Source organism: Siniperca chuatsi, linkage group LG7 (genome assembly GCF_020085105.1).
Source record: "Siniperca chuatsi isolate FFG_IHB_CAS linkage group LG7, ASM2008510v1, whole genome shotgun sequence".
Taxonomy (NCBI): Eukaryota; Metazoa; Chordata; class Actinopteri; order Centrarchiformes; family Sinipercidae; genus Siniperca; species Siniperca chuatsi.
This window is the reverse complement of record NC_058048.1, coordinates 1,818,979-1,840,155: the sequence shown is the minus strand read 5'-3', so window position 1 is coordinate 1,840,155 and position 21,177 is coordinate 1,818,979. Positions and strand designations below refer to the sequence as shown.

The following is a 21,177-nucleotide window of genomic DNA, read 5'->3' as shown; positions in this document are numbered from 1 at the left end:
ATTCGTTCCATCGTATTGAGCATGACTTCTGGATGGGAGCCGAAACGTCTTGATTCTGAAAACAGTGTCCAGATGACTACGACTGAAACCTTTTCTACTATGTCTACAGGTCAGTGCTGCTGTTGACATTTCTCAAAGCAGACGAAAACACCAAAGGGGATTTTATCTACATGCCCTCTAGAAATCTTTGAACAAAAGCACATCAAAAGTCCATATTTAAGTGTAAATGGAAAGACGCAAACTGAAGACACACAGCCGCAAAACACTTCAACTCAGACAAATCCAGTCTTCAAGACATTCTAAAACATCACCATCATTTATTTACAGTATATTAAACCGTAATGCAAAATTTATAACAAGTGGTCAATTTGTTCAATAATGAAAATAAACATGAACTATTTTCAAAGCTAGCATGAATCATACACATATTTATATATAAATACTGTGTGAAGTCAGCAATATTATGTCTGCTCTTTAGTTTTTTTCTGTTGAAGCAAGACACTTTGATCAGAGTCAATAAGGTCAAATAACACATTTCCACACTTGTGTTGACTGCATAGAGAATAAAAATGAAGACAACAGTCTACAAAAAGCATGTGCTGTATAATAGAATCACACTCAACATTTCCCACAATGAAGAACATCCACAAATACTCAGTAAGTACCAGACAGATGACCAAAGGGTGTGATGTAACACTTAAGCAACCGTTAAAAAGCAGGTTCCTATTTTCTTGCTGTTTAGAGGCATCACTGGGTTACAAAAAAGAAAACCTGATAAATAAACAGGCCTTAAAGACACTGAACATGTTTTCACATTCATATTGGTACAACTGTAGTGTGTCCAATTAATGAAGTTACAGTTAAAGTACCCAATGAAGCTTTAAAGGAAAAGGCTGGTGATATTCTAGATTTTCCTTTTTTTCCATCAAAACCCATGAAAAGACATGAATCCAAGGGAATATCAATTTCAAAGGAATCACTGCAATCAGTGGCACCATTGACTAATAGCAAATCATCCTGACAGTGCCGACGTTTGAGGGGACAGAGAGCCAGAGAATCCAAAGCAGAAACTATCATAGCCTATTAGCTGATAGGCCTGTCACTTTCTTTTTTAAGTTTGTGGGACAAGGGAAAAAAAAAGAATATTCAATCTGTAATGATCTATTTGAATTATGAATTCTCAGTGTATAAGTGCAACAGGGTGTGCCTTGCACTGTCACTGATCTATTGCATGCCCTGTTGCCCTATCTGTAACTAGGCTAATGTTCTTTTTGCTAGCGCAAAAAGGAGAAAGCTAGTTAGCCATGCTGAGCAAATAATCATGACCAAATCATCTGAGAAGTAATGTGTAGAAGCATTTGGATTTGACACCATAAATGGAAAAATCATATATAGGTCAGGCTATTTTCTGGCTTTGTACAACTATCTCATAGTAATGTTAGCTTGTCACTTAAGTCAGGCAGCGGAGGCACAGTGAATGAACAGAACAATGTTAATTCCACAACATATTTTAGGACAGACTATGTGTGTTGTGTTCAGATTAATTCAAACAAATTACGTGTTGGTTCAAATTAGTCCTATCAGCTGTGTTGCACCATCCACTTTTATAGAACCCCGCTCTACTGGAGTATAAACTGCTCCACAAAAGTGGAGTGGTTTTCAGACAGTTATGAATCAAGAATTGATGATACAAGTACGTTTTTTGAATAAACTGTGAATCATCTTATTGTTCGGTTAGCGACCAAGCTAGCTGTTATTATTGAATAGCATTAGCATAGTCCCAGTTTGTTAAACTGGACTGCAAATTAGGAAAGCCTTTTTTTTTTTTTTTTTTTAAATCAAACTATAGTTGTGAGCATTTTTTTTTTTTTTTAAGATTTATGTCTTCAGTAGGAACCAACAGGTTTAGGACTAAGAGTTGTGATGACACCTGAGCCAGCTCCATTCCCTGAGAGATGTGGTTGAAAGCTCCAAAAAAAAAAAAAAAAAAAAGTGGCCCTTTGAGCTGAGAATATTTTGTTACACATACTCTTCCCAAAGGTCAAGACAACACACATTGTTGGTTTTGGTCTTTCCACATGATTTGTTGATAGTAAGAAAAATACAGAATGACACCAGCTTTTTCCTTTAACATGCTGGTTGAGGATACCATATGCTCTTTGTGAGAAACCAACAACTGGTGCCTAAAGTTAAGTACATTCCCTTTGGAAAAGGAAAGCACATCAAACTTAAAACAAAACACGGACAGCATGTGAACAACAAGCACAAGGACAAAGCCACAGTCTCTTCATCACTAAAGAATTCTGGCAAGTACTCGAAATGAAAATAAGACAAGGCATTTCACATAGGTAAGCTCAAACCTCATTGAAGTGTATTTGCTTGATGGCAGGCCTCTGCAAAACAAATCTTCAAACATCAAAACCTAATGATTCAAATGGAGAAAAACGGTTCCCTTTCATGGCCAGGCAGTTAGTGATGGAATACTTTTCCTCTTTAAGGAAGAGATAATTTGCCAGGAAAAGGCAGAAAACTTTTCAGGCAAACAAAAAGCAAGCAGATGATGTTGAGAGAGTCTTCAGTGTATGGCGCTGCAGTTCATGAAATGCCACAGCTTCAGAGAAGCCAGCTGTAGAGGACCCCGCTTAAATCAAATGGCACTTGTCCCGAAAAGCAAAGAAGAAGAAGAAAAAACGGTGGGGACTTTACCCAGGACTCAGCATTAATTGGCAATAAGTAAAACAGTGTGCACACATACTTGAACAAAGGCTTTTTGGTAATACATTGTACTATGGCAATACATATTGTGGTGTACTATATGTAAAGAAGAGAGGAAGAGACAAAGAGAGAGAACAAAGTAATCTATTATCATCGCAACCTCAAGTTCTTTGGCTCAGTTACAACCATGGTGGGAGTTAAACAGGATGGCTACTCAAGCCAAGCAACTGCATGCATGTAACCAGCAGAGTCATGTTGTTAATAACGGAGCTGCGGTGTGTGCAGTGAGGTTAGACTGATGAGTGCCGAGTCAAAAAGACCATGTGGTTTGTCAAACTATGACCAAATCCTGTGAGGATCTGCCATGGGAATCTTAACTGAGTGTTAGGAACATCTACAGTATTTGAATGTCTGTGTTTTCCTGTAGGGTTGTAAGTGTTTAAGTGTATTATTGTGTCAGACTGACCACATTTTGGGGTCAACTTTGCATGCAAGACAAACTGTCACAGTTGAATGAGGGCGTGTTTCAGAGGATGGATGCTGACAGCGAGTACTATGATGTGGTCTCATAAGGCCTGTCCTCGCTGCCATCGTTTTTCATATGGCTGCCATATCTATATCGAGAGTAGTAGGCGCCCTGGGTTGCCCCGCCTTCTTTTTCTTCCTCCTCCTCCTCTTCATCAGATATATCGAAGCAGTAGCGTCTTCGGCCAGGGGGGCTGGAGCAGGAAACAACACGAAGCTGATGTTATTATCAAAACAGTAAGCAGAGAATAGTATGGTTTCTAAGAGAGCTCAATGCACTGCAACGTAACACAAACACAAGCAAATGTAAAAATCATCATAATCATTTTGATAACACGTTGCATTTAGAAAACAAAAGGGGTTCATAAAATTTGTTATGGGAAAAATATTAAAAATACAAACTCACTGGTTGGTAGGCAATCTTGACCAACCAGGTGGGAAAAAAATGACAGGCAGATGTAAAGTAACAAAAGATTTAGTCTGACAGAGAAAGGCCGATATAATGTATATGATTTAAACTACTGTATTAATCTGTAGAATTGCTGCAATACATCTTCCAGCCACCGGTGACAGCACTAAGCACACTGCAGCTGAGCAGCACTCCAGTTGATGAGTGAGGAAGAAAACCTGCACCATCTTTGATTTTAAATATTGAATTTAATGTAAGATACCTTTCTCGACCTGAGTAAATCAAGGTTTCATTAGTTACTTACACTCACCTGACATTGCTTTTCTCATACCTGGAAGGTTGCTAAGAAGATTGCCTATCATCCTGTGAGTTTGTATTTTTAATATTTTTCCCATAAATAGAAATAGACAATGCAGTAACAGAATCTTGATTCATATTTGATCAGCACTGCCTAGTTTGACAGTTTAAACTGAGTTTCGTGAGCCTGGTGCCTTGCGCTGTATCAAGCAATCAGAGAAGCGAAACGTGTAACGTGTGACTTCAAATCTACTCAGTCAGTCATCGTATCAAACTCACCCCATATTAGATAATTGGTCCGACCGAATCCAGGACGAGTGGAAATCTGCCAGAGCAAATGAAACATGAGCTCGGCAGATTTGTCTGGTTCCCAGACTAGTGTTGTACATCACTTTTGAACTACTTGCAGCGTTTCTGTATTTGCTGATGTTTGTATGTGAATGTTTCTCAGTTTGCTTGTGTTTTATATATTTGCTGTGTTTTTTCTAAATTTGACATGTGTTGTCAAAGTGGTGACAAGGTTTTCTTCATTTGCTTGAATTTTGTCTATTTGCTTGTGTGTTCTTGTGATACAGTATATGTTGAGCTCTCTTAACCACTACAGAGTAGCTGTACATTTAGCCATGTTGTGAGGTTAGTCTTTCCTCTAGCATCTAGTGAGCACAAAATGTCATGCAGTGTAACGCTACCATGCAAAACTGTTTCGTGGTATTATGGTTACTAAGGGACTATATATCTATGCCATTCAAATAACAAATACAAAGCATTGTGCAGATGTGATTCCATCCTCTCAAAATGTCACAGTTGTCAAGTGAATTGGCGTGAAGAAAACAAGAAACCTACTGAAAATGAAACAAATGTTACCAATATCTAAACATGATTCAAGTAATCTTTTTTAAACATCATCACAAATATTCCTAATGAACTCTTGACACAAGAACGCCAGTCTACATAGAGCCCAGCCTTTTCACATTACTTAACATTCAAACTGCTTAAATATTGCAAATTGGGGGTTTTACTGTCAACTGTGCATCTCAAATGAATTTGCTAATTGGTGTAAATCAATGCTCATGGTCTAATTATGCCTGAAGTTATGGGGCTGGAAGGAAAAATTTATTATGGCCTCTCTTATTTGACTCCTGTTATTATTATCTTTCTGGGGCTATAAATCAATGTGACGTCTTGGGAGTAATTAAATGCTGACCATGTTGAGTGTACCTTTTCACCAACTACACTTCCTGGTGTGATAAAATTCGCAACACCAAAGGTCTCTTCTGCTCCCAAAGAGTCCTCAATGAAAGCCTTAACAGTATTAAACTAGTGAAAAGACAGCCACAGAGGTTGTGGTCACTACTGTTTGGCTTGAAACTGAGAATGTGTAGTGTAACATAAAAAATTGTTAGCGTGCCAAAGATGACACATCATCAATGCAACCCACAAATTAGAATTCTAAACTGTGAAAGTCTAATACCAGTCAGACTGAATGGAGTACATTTTATGTGCTGATTGATAACAGTGAAAAGGTTGATTGGTTAGGTCACATGCTTCAAAAACACTCTTCAAGGTAAGTCCACATCAAGCAACCACCTACTGCCTGCCTCAGTCACTGTCCGGCCGGTACAGGTACTTCATCATCAGGCTGTCCACCTTCTTCTTCCTCTTCTTATCATCCTTTTTGTTATGTGGCTGGCTCTCACTCTGTGGCCTAGCTTCTCCTTCCCCTTCTGGACTGGACACCTTTCGAACCGGGGCCCTCTTCACACTGCTGGAGCTTCGGTAGGAAATGGTGGAGGCCCCGGAGCTTGACTCGGAATCTGAAGACGAAGAAGACGAGGAAGAAGATGAAGATTCCTCCCTCTTCTTGGACTTTTTCTTTGACTTCTTGGACCTCCTCTTGGAGCTGCTCCTGTGACAATGGTCATCTCCTGAGCTGTCAGACTCGGAACTGTGGCTTCTCTTCTTTTTCTTGCTCTTGCCTTTGCTCTTACTGTGATGGCGACTGCTACAGCTGTGGGATGGTCTCATGCAGTCCACGGCGGATGCAGAGCGTCTAAGACTGCTGGCAGGGCGAGTACTGTCTCGATTATGGATACCTTTGCTGGTGTCTTCATCATTCTTGGATTTTTCTTCTTCACCCTCAGAGTCTTCCAAGCTCCTGCGCTTGAATTTGATAGGCTTGAAACTCAGCACCTCATTGATGGCTTTCTCTAAGTCAGGGTCAAGGTAGTTGCGATGACTGACTGGCTTGATATCCAAGTTATCAATTGGGTCATTATCAGCAGTTGATGATCTGGCTTGTGGTGGTGGCATGGAGATACTGCGGCCGGTGGACAAGTGAGGACTGTAAGCCCACCTCTCTGTGAAGGCCACACTTTGACCATCATCAATAACAACATCAAATTTGCTCAGATGGCAGCTGCGTGCCAGCGACATGTGGGAATCAGCTCGGCTAACACTTCCAGGACTGCGACCCCCAGACAATCTGCTAAAGCAAGGGCTACTGGGACTGCTGCAATACAGTGACCGTCCACCTCTGCCCTCATCTAAGCGTGAGGTGCTTTGGCGGCGTCCAAGTGGGCTTGACAGACCTAAGCTGATGGCATCATTCTCTGGGCTTAACCCAAGACGTGTAGAGGCTCGACTTTGTGCAGTTAATGAAATGATTGATTCTTTGTCAAAGTCATTCCAGTGGCTGCCCATGCCTTTCCTGGCTCGGCTGTTTGCATCTGAATAGGCCTGAGAGATGACTGATTCTCTGTCATTCATGTCATCCCCTGCCTGGGACTTCCTCCTGGAGTTGACTGAGTAGGTATCATCCTGAAGATCTGAGGTTTTGGGTTTAGACTTATGGAAGGATAGAGCGTCTTCTGATTCGGCATTCTCCTTGAGGGCACTGAAGAAGTCATCCCTTTTGCCACCGATGGAATCAAGGTTGGATCGTTTTCTGTAGCTGAGGGAGCTCATCACTGACATTGACCTGCTGGGCTCTACCTCTTTGCCCTCTTTATTTACCTCTTTCCATTCCTTACCCTCTTTCCATTCTCTCCCTTCCTTTGCATCTACATTTACAGCAAATCTAAGAAAGAAACAACAGCGGAAAGTACAAAGGAATGAAGACAGTGGCAGAGCAAATGACAGATATTGGGTCAAGTGGAGGTGAGTGAAGGAATAAAAAACCAATGAACGAAACTTGACAAATAAAAACAGAAATGTGATGAGAAATGTAAAAGCTGAAATTTTGCAAAATGAGAGTACAGCAATGAAAAGAAAGACAGATTAAGGAGAGTGTAACTAGGGACAACTGACAAGGGACTAACAAGGACTAAAAATTGATTCAAAACATTTGGAAAGAAGAAAGAGTATGTGGTACTTGTTGCAATCGTGAAGTAATTTTTCTATTGCGTATGCCTGACTGATGTTTGTACTCCATACCATGATGTGTGGTCTACAGTAGAGTAAATCAAATCTGAATCTGAGAGTTGAGAGTTAGGTTAACCCTAACCTTAACTGTTGGGTTTCAGTAAAAACACAGACTATATGTACTTTCATAGAAACACAATTACTACTAGCAAAAACTTTGTATTCTGATGGGAAATTACCTAGTAATTTTTACAGTAATATGTGACTTTTATTCAAAATCCATATTTTTTCTAATGAGCATCATGTTGAACTAAGGTACAGTATGTTTAACACTGATCCTAAACAATGTATCCCTGTTAGCATTACAGAAGATTTAAGTAACATCATTTGGCTAAACTCTGATTTAAAATGTTTACCATATATAAGTTTAAGTAATCATGTTAAACTTGATAAACCTTTAAATAATATTCTTGTCTCCCTTTTCACCTCCTTTTGCTGGTCACCTCTTTGTTAAATGACTGACAGAATTGGGCAAGATTTCCAGTGTACTTGTACAAGTGTACCTGTGCGAATGGGCAATTAAAGTCACTTGAACTTGAAAGCTACTACTACAAGGGGCGGTGCTGGCTAGCTCAATGAATCAGTCAGTGTATGTCTATGGGGACATGCTGCTACGAGAGATTTAAATACTCCAAAAGTTTTTGAAATTGGGAGTGGCTCGGCTCAGGGAGTGAAGTTAAATCTTCTGGTAAGGAGACAAATCTGGGGTAATCGAAGCTGTCAGCCGGCAAACACATTCATTAATCTCAGAGAGTGGCTCAGGTAGACTATGCTAGCTGGCCATTGGGCATGTCGATAAATCTACCAAGGAGGTGTTTTGTTTTAAGAAAGAAAAGTCTCCTCTTTACCGAGTGGGTCACATGAAAAAACAAAGCAGCTTGAAAATACATTTAAGTAATAGCAGTCCCCTCATTTCAGTTTCATTTAAGTATTCTGCTCTGGTTTACTTCTTCTGGGTCAGATCATGTAAACCATTTCATCCAGACAGACAGAAGTCCAAAAGCAGTCAAATGTCTAGGTAGACTGCTTACTAACTGCTGCTGAAGTGATAGTAATACCAGCTGCCTTTGTACTGACCTGGAGCTCTTCAGGCTGCCGTCATCTGATAGGTTCTTGGTGGAACCTTTGCTTTTGGACAACCAGGACTTCACCCCGTCCACACGATCCTCCACCTCAGAGTCTATGTCTGAATCCCCCTGACTGGTGAGGAGTCATAGACAGGAAAACATGTTAGGGGGAAGGAGAGGAGAGACGAGATGGCAAAGGAGGTTACGAATAGAGAAAAGAAAGTCAGATATGGCCATTCAGAGAGAATAGAATAAGGTAAAAGTAATGTTAGTGTGAAACGAGAGTCGACACCAGAAGAAACATTTCTGTAATCCTCTGTAGCTGTGGAACCAGAGAATGAAGAACAGGCTATAAGTATTAGTGTGGAACCAAAGAGGGACTGCACTTAGGGGTATGAAAGCAACGCATGCCTTCGGTTGCCCCAGCTGCAGAAACGCGGGCATTTCTGATTGTGTATGCTGGTTTTTCCTCTTCCTCCTCCTTTTCTAGGCTCAGCTGCAACATCATTTTCTGCCACAACCTCTTTGTTAACAAATGAAGAGTACGGTCTAGACCTGCTCTATAGAAAAAGTGCAATGAGATAACTTCTGTTATGAATTGGCGCTATATAAATAAAACTGAATGGAATTGAAATGAATGAAAGACAGCACATGCAGTCAGCTCAAAGAGCCCCTGTAAACACATAAACATGCCCAATAGCGGTTATATAGATTCAAAAACCACATGGCTTGTCACTGTCGTCCCTGTTAGATCAGTGCTATCATGGTCCAGCAGTTAGCTGGTACTGAGGCATCCAACAAAAATTCTACCTTTACTCTTCCAAGAGTAAAGGTAGCACCATGACAGGAACAAAACCCAATGATAGCACTTGTATTATAGGAACTTTCTTTTTTTTTTTTTTTACAAGCTGGCTTTTATTTTCACAGTTTTTGCCATCACTCCTGTTAGGTATGGTAAGATTTTACCCACCAAATTTATTACCGAGATCTGGGAAAGAACCAACTCTGCTAGACACACACCTAATTACCCAATTGACGATGTGTTCAGCACCTGCCAGTTTGACTGATCACTCATGTTGCTGTAAAGGGGTGCTACAACGATTTAGTATCTCAGTTCCATAATTTGTGGGAAGTTGTGAGACACAGATTTAGAAAAGAATGTTCAAAATCAAAGAAGCAGACGTATATACTCCAAAATCACTGGATCCTACACTCGCTCAAATGCATATTAATAGCATCTTTTATTAGACCTTCACTGCCTGGTAAATACCCAGGTCTTTCAAAATCTATGCCCACAAATTGTAATGCAGGCTTTCTGTTTTAAATTTGTAGTCTCCATACTCAAACTAATTTGACCAATTTTACACATTAAAGTCTGTACAGGTGTTGGGGAGTACTACTGCATATGTGAATAAAGCCTTTTGTGGCTCCAGAGGGAGCTGTGTGAAATCTGATAAACTCAACTGATGTTACTTGAATGGGATTTTATGTAATAATATTTATGTAATAGTGCAATCTATGTTTGAGGATACTACTCTATTGGTGTTCTGATGATGGCTTGTTTGCTGAAATGTATCGGCATAAGAGAATAAAATGGTAAACTGAGGCCATAGTATTGAGATTTTTTGTGTTATTGGAGTACCACTATCTCAGTTCATAAGTTGTTCTAACTTTAGCAGAACAACCAATTTACTCAGAGTGCAAAGTTCACCTTCTTGCATTGGAAAATCTCTTGCACACTGTCTCACATATTTGCTGGTGTATTTCATACTTTTCATTATTTCATACATTTCAGTCTAAACTACCTTTATCAGGATATGCCTGCATATACCTTATGAAGATTAGACCAAAACCACTTTCACCAGTTTTAAAGTGAGTGAGAAAATGTTCACTTCTGTTTGTTTTTAGATCTATAAATGTTACCCCAACTAACAATGAAAGATGGCAAAAACTATGAAAACACCACCTATGTTGAAAAAAAGCACAGCAAAGTGGCAGAAAATGTCTGGATTTACTTTTCATCTGGTAATTACTTTCATCACCAGTCCTGCGCACACACACAGTCTTATGCATACACTCATAATTTCAGTTTTTGACAGAATGATTTGGTACACAGTTGGGCACTGCACTGCTTTTCCTCTCAATTATCATTACACGTTCACAAACCAGTGCGAGCCATGAAGTAAAATAGAGGGCTTGTCATAAAATTTGACACGGATGAAAAGAACGCAACACTCATTAAGTGCCATCAAAGCCCAGCGCATGTGTGTCGCTGTGAAATTAAGTTGTTACAGCTTAATAGTCCTACAGAGACATCAGAGGAGTGGCTCAACATCTCTGCATCTGTTTCAGAAAGCTTCCCATCTTTTCAAGGAAGAGAGAGAAAAACATTATTTTCTCCAGCACACAGAGCTCAGAAAAGCCCAGTACCACCTATAATTAACATCATTAGCAGTCAAGAGACAAAAGCTCCCTAGATGTCAAAGGGGAGATTTCACATAATGGTTTTCCCAGTGAGATCCAAATGTACAGCCTTCTTGCTTTTGGAATACAATAACCTTGAACAGTAAAGCTGGGACTGCATTTACGCCAAAAGGCGAGGAGGGAGGAATGGGAGGACGGACGGGGGCAACAGACTCTTAAGCTGTAATTAGCTTTGCAGAACATGCCTTGACTATTAGACAATTTGGGGATTTGCTGCTGCCTACTGTTATGATGACAGAGCAGCCAAGTGCTATTGTCTTTGGCAATGTGGACTTGTCAGAAAAGACTGAGTAAACATCACTCAATGAGGGGAGAGGACACTCTAGCAGAACCTGAGTCAACTCTTCCCTACAGCCCTCTTAAATTAGTCTTTCAACCTTTGTCTTCACTGGCAACACTCGTTTTAAATAACTCCTGCCTTGAGAAAATGGAAATGGGAAAATAAAGTGCAGCTAAGGGGTTATTTTTCCACCTTGTAACCTTAGTGACACTGCTGAGTTTCCTGAAACTTACAGCAGTACTAAAAAATGACTGTTCAGCTTGTGGTACAGAAACTCTTTCTAGTAGAAATGGTTATGCCAAATACATTTTAGAGGAAACTAATTTCTGAAGGTAATTTCTGCCTGGATTATGTTGTCATGTCGTGGACTGGCAAAATTATTTATAGTCCACAAAGTGTTACGTTCTTGTACCACAGAAAAGTCATACGGAGGTGGTCGAGTTGGATGGTGGGAGTACAAAGCGCAGGACTGTGACACCAGGATTTGCATCCATTGCATGTGGTTTAGTTTAGGCTGCTAAAACACTTTGCCTCAACATAAACATGAAAACATTCATCAAGCTTTAGTTGTTATGCCCAGATATAATAGAAAGAAATATGTTGAAAGTAAATGTTTTGCAGCTATATTCAGTATGAACATTTAGCAACTTTGCAGATATGTTAATTAAAAATGGTTCCATATTATGTTAATAAAAAATGTAATAAGGGCAGCATTATGTTTCATTCAGAATGTATTTGCTGTTGCAAATTAGTAGTATATGAACAGAATTTCTAGGAGACAGGTTTGAGTACAGATACATGCTTCAGGCACTACTCCAGTCATAAAGCCCTATGTGTAGAATTTTTATGTGATTATAGAATCAAATAAACAGATCTGAAGGTGTACATTTTTGTTTAAAAATGAGACAATCTTGGCGAAAATTTGTGCAGTCTCTAGTATTGCTTTCATCCCATTAATCTCAGTAGTTGTTTCCATTAAACCATGTAAGTTTTAACACATTTCTTAAATTTTATCTAAATACAGTGTGAATCAGTGAGTGTTTCCAACAACTACCTCTATGCAAAAATATTCAAGAGGACGTGACGAGATTATATATAATCCTCCAGGTCAAAAACTTTGACTGTCATTATTCTCCAAGACTTTGATATCTGTGTACAATTTCATGATACATTCAAAGCACACAGAGAGACCTCACAGGTCTATAGCCAAAACCACAATGTTGGGCACTATGTAATTGAGCGCTTCACACATGGTGTCAACCACAATTTATGTCCTTGACCACCATACCATTAGTTAAGCCCTGCCGATAGCCTGGAGGAAGCAAACAAACACAGTGCTGAGGAGACATTAATTGTCTGTGACATTCTGCCGCCATTGGTTGTACATCTCTGTTACACACTATTACATTCATCATTAGCCTCTATGGATTTTCCTGCTCTGCTCTGCTCAGCTTTGCTCCTCTGTGTCCCTGGGTCTTATAGATGCTACTGTTTTTGCCTCCGATATATGAAACTGTTGACCCCGTGAAGTCCCTTTGGCTTTGGAGCGCAGACAGGCATATGCATCCTCTCCAAGACCATCAAGAAGCATACACTTGGAAAATGTGAAAAGGTAACGCTGTTATTCTGTGCTGCAAAACTTCCACTGCACTGAGCAGTGACTTCAGTGCGATATGAATTGCACACAACATTTAGCATCTAAACTAACTAATGTTGACATTTAAAGGGACATTTTTAAGCTGTTTATTGTGCTACAGAAGCTCATTTTCTATACTGGTGCTGTTTTGTAGAACAGCCTTCTATTAAATATCAAATTGGCAAAAACAAAAGGGACCTTTAGAGGTTGGGTTAGGGATTTTTATGAAGTAAGGTGACATACTATTAATTAAATTTTACTTTTGTTTTAATATATATTTATAATATAATATTTATTTTTTGAATTAGTTTGTATTCATGTCATTTTGGTTTTCTATTGTTTGAATTTATGGTACCTGGTTCGCGCCCAGCTTTTAACATCTTGGGACCATGTTGGAAATAAGCTCACTTTAACATGTTATCCTTTGGATTGGTGTGTTTTGTAGAGCCATGAATAAATCAAATCAAGTCAAATAAAGCTGACTATGTAATTAGCTATCTAGCCTACAAACTGAACTGCAGTTTTCCCTTAGTGGATTTTGTTAGCTCATTCAACAAGCTACAGTGCAAGACAAGACACACGTCCCCGAAACTGACAAAAGTCAATAAAAGTAAAGTTATTAGGCAAGTCAAAAATATATTAAAAACGTATTACATCGATAAATGTTTGTTTATAAATAATTAACTAACTAATTATTAATAATTAGAGTGGCATGTAAAAATAAATAGAAAACTAACCTACAATCAGCCTTTTTAGCTATTTTAGTTATTCAGCTAACTTTCTTTATAAAACTACACCAGCCAGTGCAGATAATGTTAATAATGTATACTGTATCATATAATGTATTGCATACTGCTGTACCTTCACAGTGTAAACTATTGGACCAGTATCTAAAGCATTTTAGCTGGCAAGCTAATGCTAACAATATTAGCTGGCTAAAGCTGATTAGAAGTTAACAGACACCATACTTCTATCTCCATAAAATTTTCTTCCATTAGCTGCAGTGTTACTTGCTGGAATACTTAATTGAAGTGAATAAGCTAGTTAACTAGATGAAAAGCCTCATGCTCAGTGTGTCCACTGTGTGCTCCATAGTATGTGTCCAAGTTTGTATAAAAAGGAGACATTAGCAAAAAGCCTGTGTTTTCTATAATTAAGTGATTTGCCATATGCTATGAATTTGAGAAACAATGGCATTCTGACTGAAATACGCACAGACAGAGGGGGTGTTGTCATGAAACCAAATAATATAAAATATAATTTTCTTCCTTTTGGGCACTGATATGTCCTCAAAAGAGAACACTGTAGCAGAACCCCCCCGCCCCAAATATAACTTCTGTGATATTTTAAGCGAAAAGTGCTCCAGCATTAGATATATGCCTTTCAGGATTTTATGTATTTTAGAACAGCTTAGTAGAAATAGACCTATACTGTATTCAAATAATTTATTCAAATGTATAGCTACATAATCTATATTTAATGAAAATAGAAATGCATGTTGTGTCTTATCCAAACACCAGGACAGACTAGCTAATCCTTTAAACAATCGGAAAACCAAACACTGGCAAAGGACTGCAATGGCTGGTAGCCAGAGGTTAATACTGTATGTGTGCTACTTGCCTTATGAGCAAGACATTTGAGGGTTCTGCATTATTAAACAAGAGCAAGTCAAAGATTGACGAGAAACACACCCTTTTTTTCTCCTGTCAGGAGGGCAGTCACCGCCGAGCACAGTCACATCCAGCCCTAGAGTGGGCTGATGAAATATAAAGAGGGCCCGGGGAGCGAGAGGCTGACTTATCGCTGACTGCTGTTCAAACACAACACAGCAGCATCCGACATGACGCCCTCAGACCAAGGCAAGGCGGTAAACACAGCTGGATATACCCCTCAGCGGGTAAAGGAGAACTGTGAGGAAGATCTCGGCCTCGAGGGGTATGACCAGAGAGATCACGACACTTGTGCCTTTCAAAGCTTTGCAAAGTGTTTAACCATACAGGGAATCTGAGGAGGGAGGCTTTTTTCATACTGAGGCTCAAGTAACATATTGTCAGTGCTATTCATGCATCTCAGCATGTGAGGGCATGCAATAAAGAGTAGAGTAAAATGTTATGAGGGAATCTCTCTGCACTGTCGATGATGCATTATCCCCGAGCCTTCACACATCAAAGTAAAATCCCCCCTTGGATTTACTGTATCTCTGCCTCTTCCATGAGGCAATTGTTGAACATGTGTGGATCTGTAACTGAGCCACCGCTCTTTAATTCTGAGGGCCTGACACCAAAAGCTGATGTCTTAAAATAGATGAAAATTATCACAGGAATCAGAAAAAAATCACCAATCAACAAACTTGGCCCAGAATGCCAGGTGCATTCCAAATATCGTTTCTATTTTTCTGTCAGGGGGATTTTTCCTTTAAATATCAGCTCTTTTCCACAGTGTGACAGCCATAAGTGATGGACTAACTGGACCGAAACTAAGAGAGAAAAACTTGAGTTTCTCTCTCTCTCTCCGCTATCAAATTCTCGACTAAATGTTCAAAGACTGTAGAATGCTGCATCATTTCCAGTGGTTCAAAACAAAACAAAACAACACAACAAAAACAAACAAACAAGTTCAAGTTCCTCACGTTTTGTTCTGTCTTTTCTGATATTTTGTCACCATGTCTTGCAAACTGGTCGTGATGATGATGGGTGGAGGGACAAACAAAAAAGAAAACAACAGAAGACAATAGGAAAGAAAAACATGAAATAAGAATCAAGACAAAAATAATACATAAAATGTGAATGCTTAAAAATATCTCAATAATTCTGGATTTGTTTTTCCCTTTGGCAAACTAACTGTACCATACACATCATGTTTTTAGGGGCACTGACTCAGCATTCCACCTCAAAGCATTACAGAGCGTATTCTAAGGACTCACACAGCTGTTTACTGCTGCTGTAGGGAGAAGATCTCTCACCCGGTCTTTGTGGGACTGTACTGAAAGATTTGTACGGCTCAGCAGGCATCTCAGAGAGTGTATACATTTTCTTACAAGGAGCCCCAGCTAGAGTACAGGACTTTTTACTGGGTGTGAATAATATAGTCTGACTGAGTCAAAAAAGAACTACCTCTGGAATGCTTTATTATAAACCCTATGATCATTTCAGTGCAACTAACTCACTCCCTCACTGTAACCCCCTCTACTTATTATCTCTGTGGAGTTGAAGCAGACATTAGCTGGGATAACTGCTGTCTATATAAGGTGAGTCATGATGCTGAGGAGGAAGGGCATTAAAGATGTAATAACAACAATAAATGACCAGAAAATTCAATATCTGGAAGGCTCTGAACTGTTGAAATTGTCATTGGTCACATGGCAGTGTGCTACATGACAGCTGAAAACTCAACTTAAATGAGCAGTTCAACATTTTCATAATGTTTTCACAAGAAAAAGGTAGTAAGTGAACCTTGAATCAAGATTGCTTTGTCAAACCATGATATGAATGTTTTCCAAATATGTACAGAGAGGGAAATCTTCCTGATTTTCAGTCAGTTAACAGTTGAACAATTTTCATGACAACTGAGCAAACTCCATCTGCTAAGACAGTGAGATTCTGCTGAACGCTCTTGAAAAAGCTAGTAAATGATGAGTTATGCTATTTTTTTGTGCCCTTTAATACAATGAAGATTGGACTCTACATATGTAAATGGTGTCTGCCTAGTGACTTATTCCTTGGGCAATGCAAATATTTCTGGCTATCAAACTTAATCTTTGTTTATACTCTGTTTAATATTAAGTCCTCCACCTTCTGGAACTTCAAGAAGCTCCAAAACAAGAAGTTAATTTGTACCTGTTGATAAGGTCTTCATTGTCGTCACTCTCCATCTCGTCCTCGATGGCTGCCTGGAGGTCACCGATTCTTTTGAAGGCCAGCTTGAGGTCTGCCTGCAGGCTCTGATTAGCAGCCTCTAAGCTCTCAATGTCCATTTCCTGTTAATGAGACAAGAGTCAGCTGACCGGGATCAAAGGTTGACCAGTTCAGTGTTTTTGAACACTGATTTATTGTTGATGGATGCTATGCAGGCTCATTGATAATTGTTAGTAAGTTGTCTCATTACTGTCTGTTTCATCCTTACCAGCTCGTGTTTTTTGCGTCCAGCCTCGGCTTCCTTTTTGGCCAGTTCACCCATCTCCTCTTTGATGTCGCGGATCTGTCTCTGCAGACGTTTGTTCTGCTCCTTCTCTCGATTCTCGCTGCTGCTGCGCTGGTCTCGTTCCTCCGTCAGCTTCTCCACGTTCTCCTTAATACGAGCTACAAGGCTCTGCGCAGCAATAAAGACAGAAGGTTCAACAATACGGTCAGCTTGATACCATATACAAGACGGGGGACAAATGAAAGGAAAACCATATCAAATGCAGATGCTTTCGTGCACCAGGGCTAACTGAATGGTTTGGGGAGTATGAAAATGACGTGAATAAAATGCTCCGGCCTTTACAGTCACCAGATCTCAACCAGTTTCACATCTATGGATGATTTTGGACCAACGTGTAAGACAACGCTCTCCACCACCATCTCCATAAGACCAAATGATGATAATATAAAGTTTCATCTTAAAATCTATTTTGTGACGTCTGTGACTGATGCTTTATGTCCTTTTGTTATGTCTGGCTATGTTTGTTTTTCTTTGTATCTGCTGTACTCAGGTATCTCTTGCAAAAGAGATCTTGATCTCAATGAGATTACCTGATTAATAAAGGTTGTATATATAAATGAGGGAATATATTGTGGAGAATTGGTGCTCCACAGACTTGGCACGGAGCACTGAAGCTGTCCTGGAGGCTCGTGGTGGCCTGACTCCATACTAAGACTAAGACTTCATGTTGGTTTTTTCTTTCATTTGTCACCCATTTATATATATTATACATATACTGTATGTGAGAACATGTAGAGCAGGCTGGACAGTATACAAAAATATGTACTGCATGAAAACATGCAGCCTTCTCTTTCATTTGAATGAGGCTAGTCTTTTAGCACAGTGGGGGCCCCAACGCAGAGGGCTTCGGCAAAAAAAAGTTTAACCTGGCTCAACCTTTGCCAGTCTGCCACAAGACATCATCCGGCAAGATGCTGAGATGGCCAATCAAATACGTGCAATGACACTGGTAGATTGTCTCAGCTCCGCCCTGCTCTCTCCAATAAAGTCTTGATGACCAACTAATTTTTACTGAACATGTTGCATCTGTGGCTCAGTCGTGTTTGTTTGCACTATATAAATAACATCAGAAAGATCAGGTCCTATCTGAGTATGCTGCTCAACTCCTCGTAGTCATCTGTGGCCTTGACTACTATAACCAAAGCCGCAATGTCTCCATAGCAATGTCTCAAAATGTGGTAACTGCAGTGACCGCAACCCCCTCTACCTTAAACAAACAATGGACTTTTTGCAATGACATCTTAGTAGGAAACCTCCCTGAAGAGGCCCCATGTCATTCCCGTCCCATCAAACTTGCATGATACACAAAGTTTAAATTGAAAGTCAATGACGGAAAATGAAGAGGAGTTATCTGTCTGGAAGTGAAAAAAACAAAGACAAAAAAGAGGATGAAGAAAAAAGAAAACAAGACAGTGGTAAGTGGAGCAGATATGACGATTCCGTTGTATAACAGTAAATAGCTGTCTGAATGCTGTTTTTTAGTCTAACGTTAGCCTTAACGATGGGGAAGACACTTGAATCACTTCAGCTAGCATTAGATTAATGGTGTTTATTCTTCCATGTTTTTTGTTAGTTAACCTAGCTAGCAGAGCTGGAGACTCCAGCCTGGAGAGTGGCCAGCTCTGCTGGCCGTGACCAAGTTGAGTGCCGCACTCAACTAACGTATACTTGCTAGCTAGCAGTCTGAAAGACTGTTAATTGATAACATATGCCATGCCCTCTAAAGATTCTTTATGACAATATACACCCTGTTGGGTTTTTTTGTCATATCAGTTCAGTCAGTGTCCAACTCCAGCAAGATGATGGCCACCCCACCTCCTCCCTATCACGAGGAGGAAGATACACCAACACAGGCAGATCAGAGCTGATGCTGATACCTGAGTTCAATAAATTTCACTTTAATTGATAACACATGCCCTAGATTCTTTATGACAATATATGCCCTGTTTTTTTATAGCAGTTCCTGAAGTTAATTAATTATTTAGGTTTTTATTGTTCTTTTATATTTTGAAAATTACAAGGTTTTTATGTTATTTATATCAATAGTGTTTAAACAACTACTAATGTGAACATTTTAAATTAAAAAAGTTTAGATTTTGCACATTTTTCATCAGTGTCATGTTATTTGTAACATAATGGTGATAAATGCTGGTTGGTGGGGGCCCTGGGATTTTTGCCTAGGGCCCCAACAGACTCAGAGAATCTCAATCCAAACTCTTTTCCTATGTGGTCCCTCTGTGGTGGAATGAGTTAACCAACTTGATTCGATCCCTCTGTGTCTTCAACAACTACTTGAACTACCACAACCTCTTTCAAGAGTATTTACTCACATAACATGCTCTGTCTCTCTCTCAATCCTTCCCTAGCTCTTTCTCCAAGTGCCAAAGCACTGTGGCTTGGATTGTACTGCATTTGTATTCACTTTGGACAACAGCATCTTCCAAATGAATAAATGTAAGTAAGAGAAAGTAAGATTTATTTGTAACGTGAATGCAGTATTTCAACCGTTTACCTTGAGATGTGTGACATAATATAAATAATTGCCACCATGATAACTTTGTGTTTTGGCTTCTGATCAGCCTTCAGACTTATGGATCTATTACTCAAACTGTACGTCCTGGATCATATTTCATGTCTCACTGGTACCTGAAACAAAATGGCCCAAAAATAGCCCTTTGTGTTGTTTTACTGTTTGTAAGTATGCACGGTATAATAATACAATGTAATAATACAAGTAGTAAGTAATAGTGCATGAACTGTTAAGTGTAGCCTATTAAGATTATAATGAGACGGTGGATATTGTACAGTAGTAATAGAAGTATGAATAAATATCAATAAGCAGGGAATTTTAAACTGAAAAGAGTATATTGCACAGGAGTATTAACACAGAATATACCGTTGTGCAATATACTCTTTTCAGTTTAAATCATATCATTATTTTTGCAATTATTTGGTCATAAACCACAGTACTGGCCAAATTGGAATTTTGACCTGATGATGGTGGTAGATGAAAAATCTGAGGATCACCAAAATTATTGCAATTCATCCTGAGAGGAACCGAAAAATCTGTACCATGTCATGACAATCTATCCAATAACTGCTGAGACATTTCAAACTGTTGTTGGTGCTAGATGAAAAGTCAGAAAATTACACACATTGTGATTAATCCCATGGAGACCATGAATGTCTATACCCAATTATATGCCAATCCATATTGTAGATATTAAGATATTTCACTGGATAACTGCAGACAGGCCGGGTGTCCGCAGGGTGGAGTGTGCCTGTCCGCTCTGCCCAGCCCAGAGACACTCCAGCAGCAAATAGGGCTCCGGACGAGAAGTGACCGCAAGAGGAGCAGCAGGCAGGAGGGACTGTGACAGCCAAAGAGATCAGTGTGTTTACCGGGGAAACTTCATCTAACAATCCGCTGTATCAGCATTACCACTGGCTTCGTGTTTGTTTGTTTTTATGTGGTTATTTTGTAAAACCTACCTGAAATAATATGAACAAATGCCTGCTGTGGTTCAGTAAGTATGGATACGAGCATAACACTTCTCCACAGAACCCAATCCGAAAACAATTTTAACTACTGATTAGCTTATTTGTATCAATAATGCGTTGGAGTGGCGCAGCAGACTTTCATCACATGTTAGTCTTCAGTTGTGTTTTAACAGGTGACTCCTATATAAGTCTTTTAAATCTGCAGCAAGTCTGTATTCAGTCTGCGCATCAATGCGAGCACCACACTTTATCAGTGAGTGAGCTCCTGCATAAGCCACCGGCCCTGTCCATATTTCACATACTGAGTGGGTGTTGTACTATGCCTCCTCACATCTGTATTGATTGAGCTCTGCTACCTCCAGCTTTGATGAGCTTTACTACTCAGGCAACCTGAAATATTCACACACTGCAGCTTTGAATGCTGGTGAGAAGCCATAAAAATCCAACCAAAAAGCAGAAGGAGTCTAATCCTTGGGTATATTTTCCAATTTCTGCACATTTCACCACAGGCTAGAAATCCAGCTATCTTTAAAAAACAATCACATTTAATAAATAAATATATTTATTTTGACTTTGGAGGGCAAGGAACAGAGGGAGTGTGCCTGGCAGTGAGCACATTGCACAGCTAGTAATTACTAAACTG

At 39.5% G+C, this 21,177-nt stretch overlaps 1 protein-coding gene across 12 annotated transcripts in view; it reads right to left on the bottom strand.

Annotated features, from left to right (window-relative positions):
• Positions 1-300: 300 nt before the first annotated feature.
• Positions 301-21,177, bottom strand: part of myo18ab (myosin XVIIIAb) — a 245,579-nt gene continuing 224,702 nt past the window's right edge. For 3 of the 12 annotated variants that reach the window (XM_044202303.1, XM_044202301.1, XM_044202304.1), the window contains 6 exons: positions 16,956-17,141; positions 16,670-16,809; positions 15,463-15,507; positions 8,444-8,566; positions 5,538-7,022; positions 4,226-4,271 (listed from right to left, as the gene is read on the bottom strand). In XM_044202303.1, coding sequence (XP_044058238.1) covers positions 5,546-7,022; positions 8,444-8,566; positions 15,463-15,507; positions 16,670-16,809; positions 16,956-17,141 — 1,971 coding nt within the window. In that variant the 3' untranslated portion in view covers positions 4,226-4,271; positions 5,538-5,545. Of the gene's footprint in view, positions 3,435-4,225; positions 4,272-5,537; positions 7,023-8,443; positions 8,567-15,462; positions 15,508-16,669; positions 16,810-16,955; positions 17,142-21,177 lie in introns of those variants that run through there. The other 9 variants (XM_044202309.1, XM_044202306.1, XM_044202313.1 and 6 more) reach the window with 7 other exon arrangements.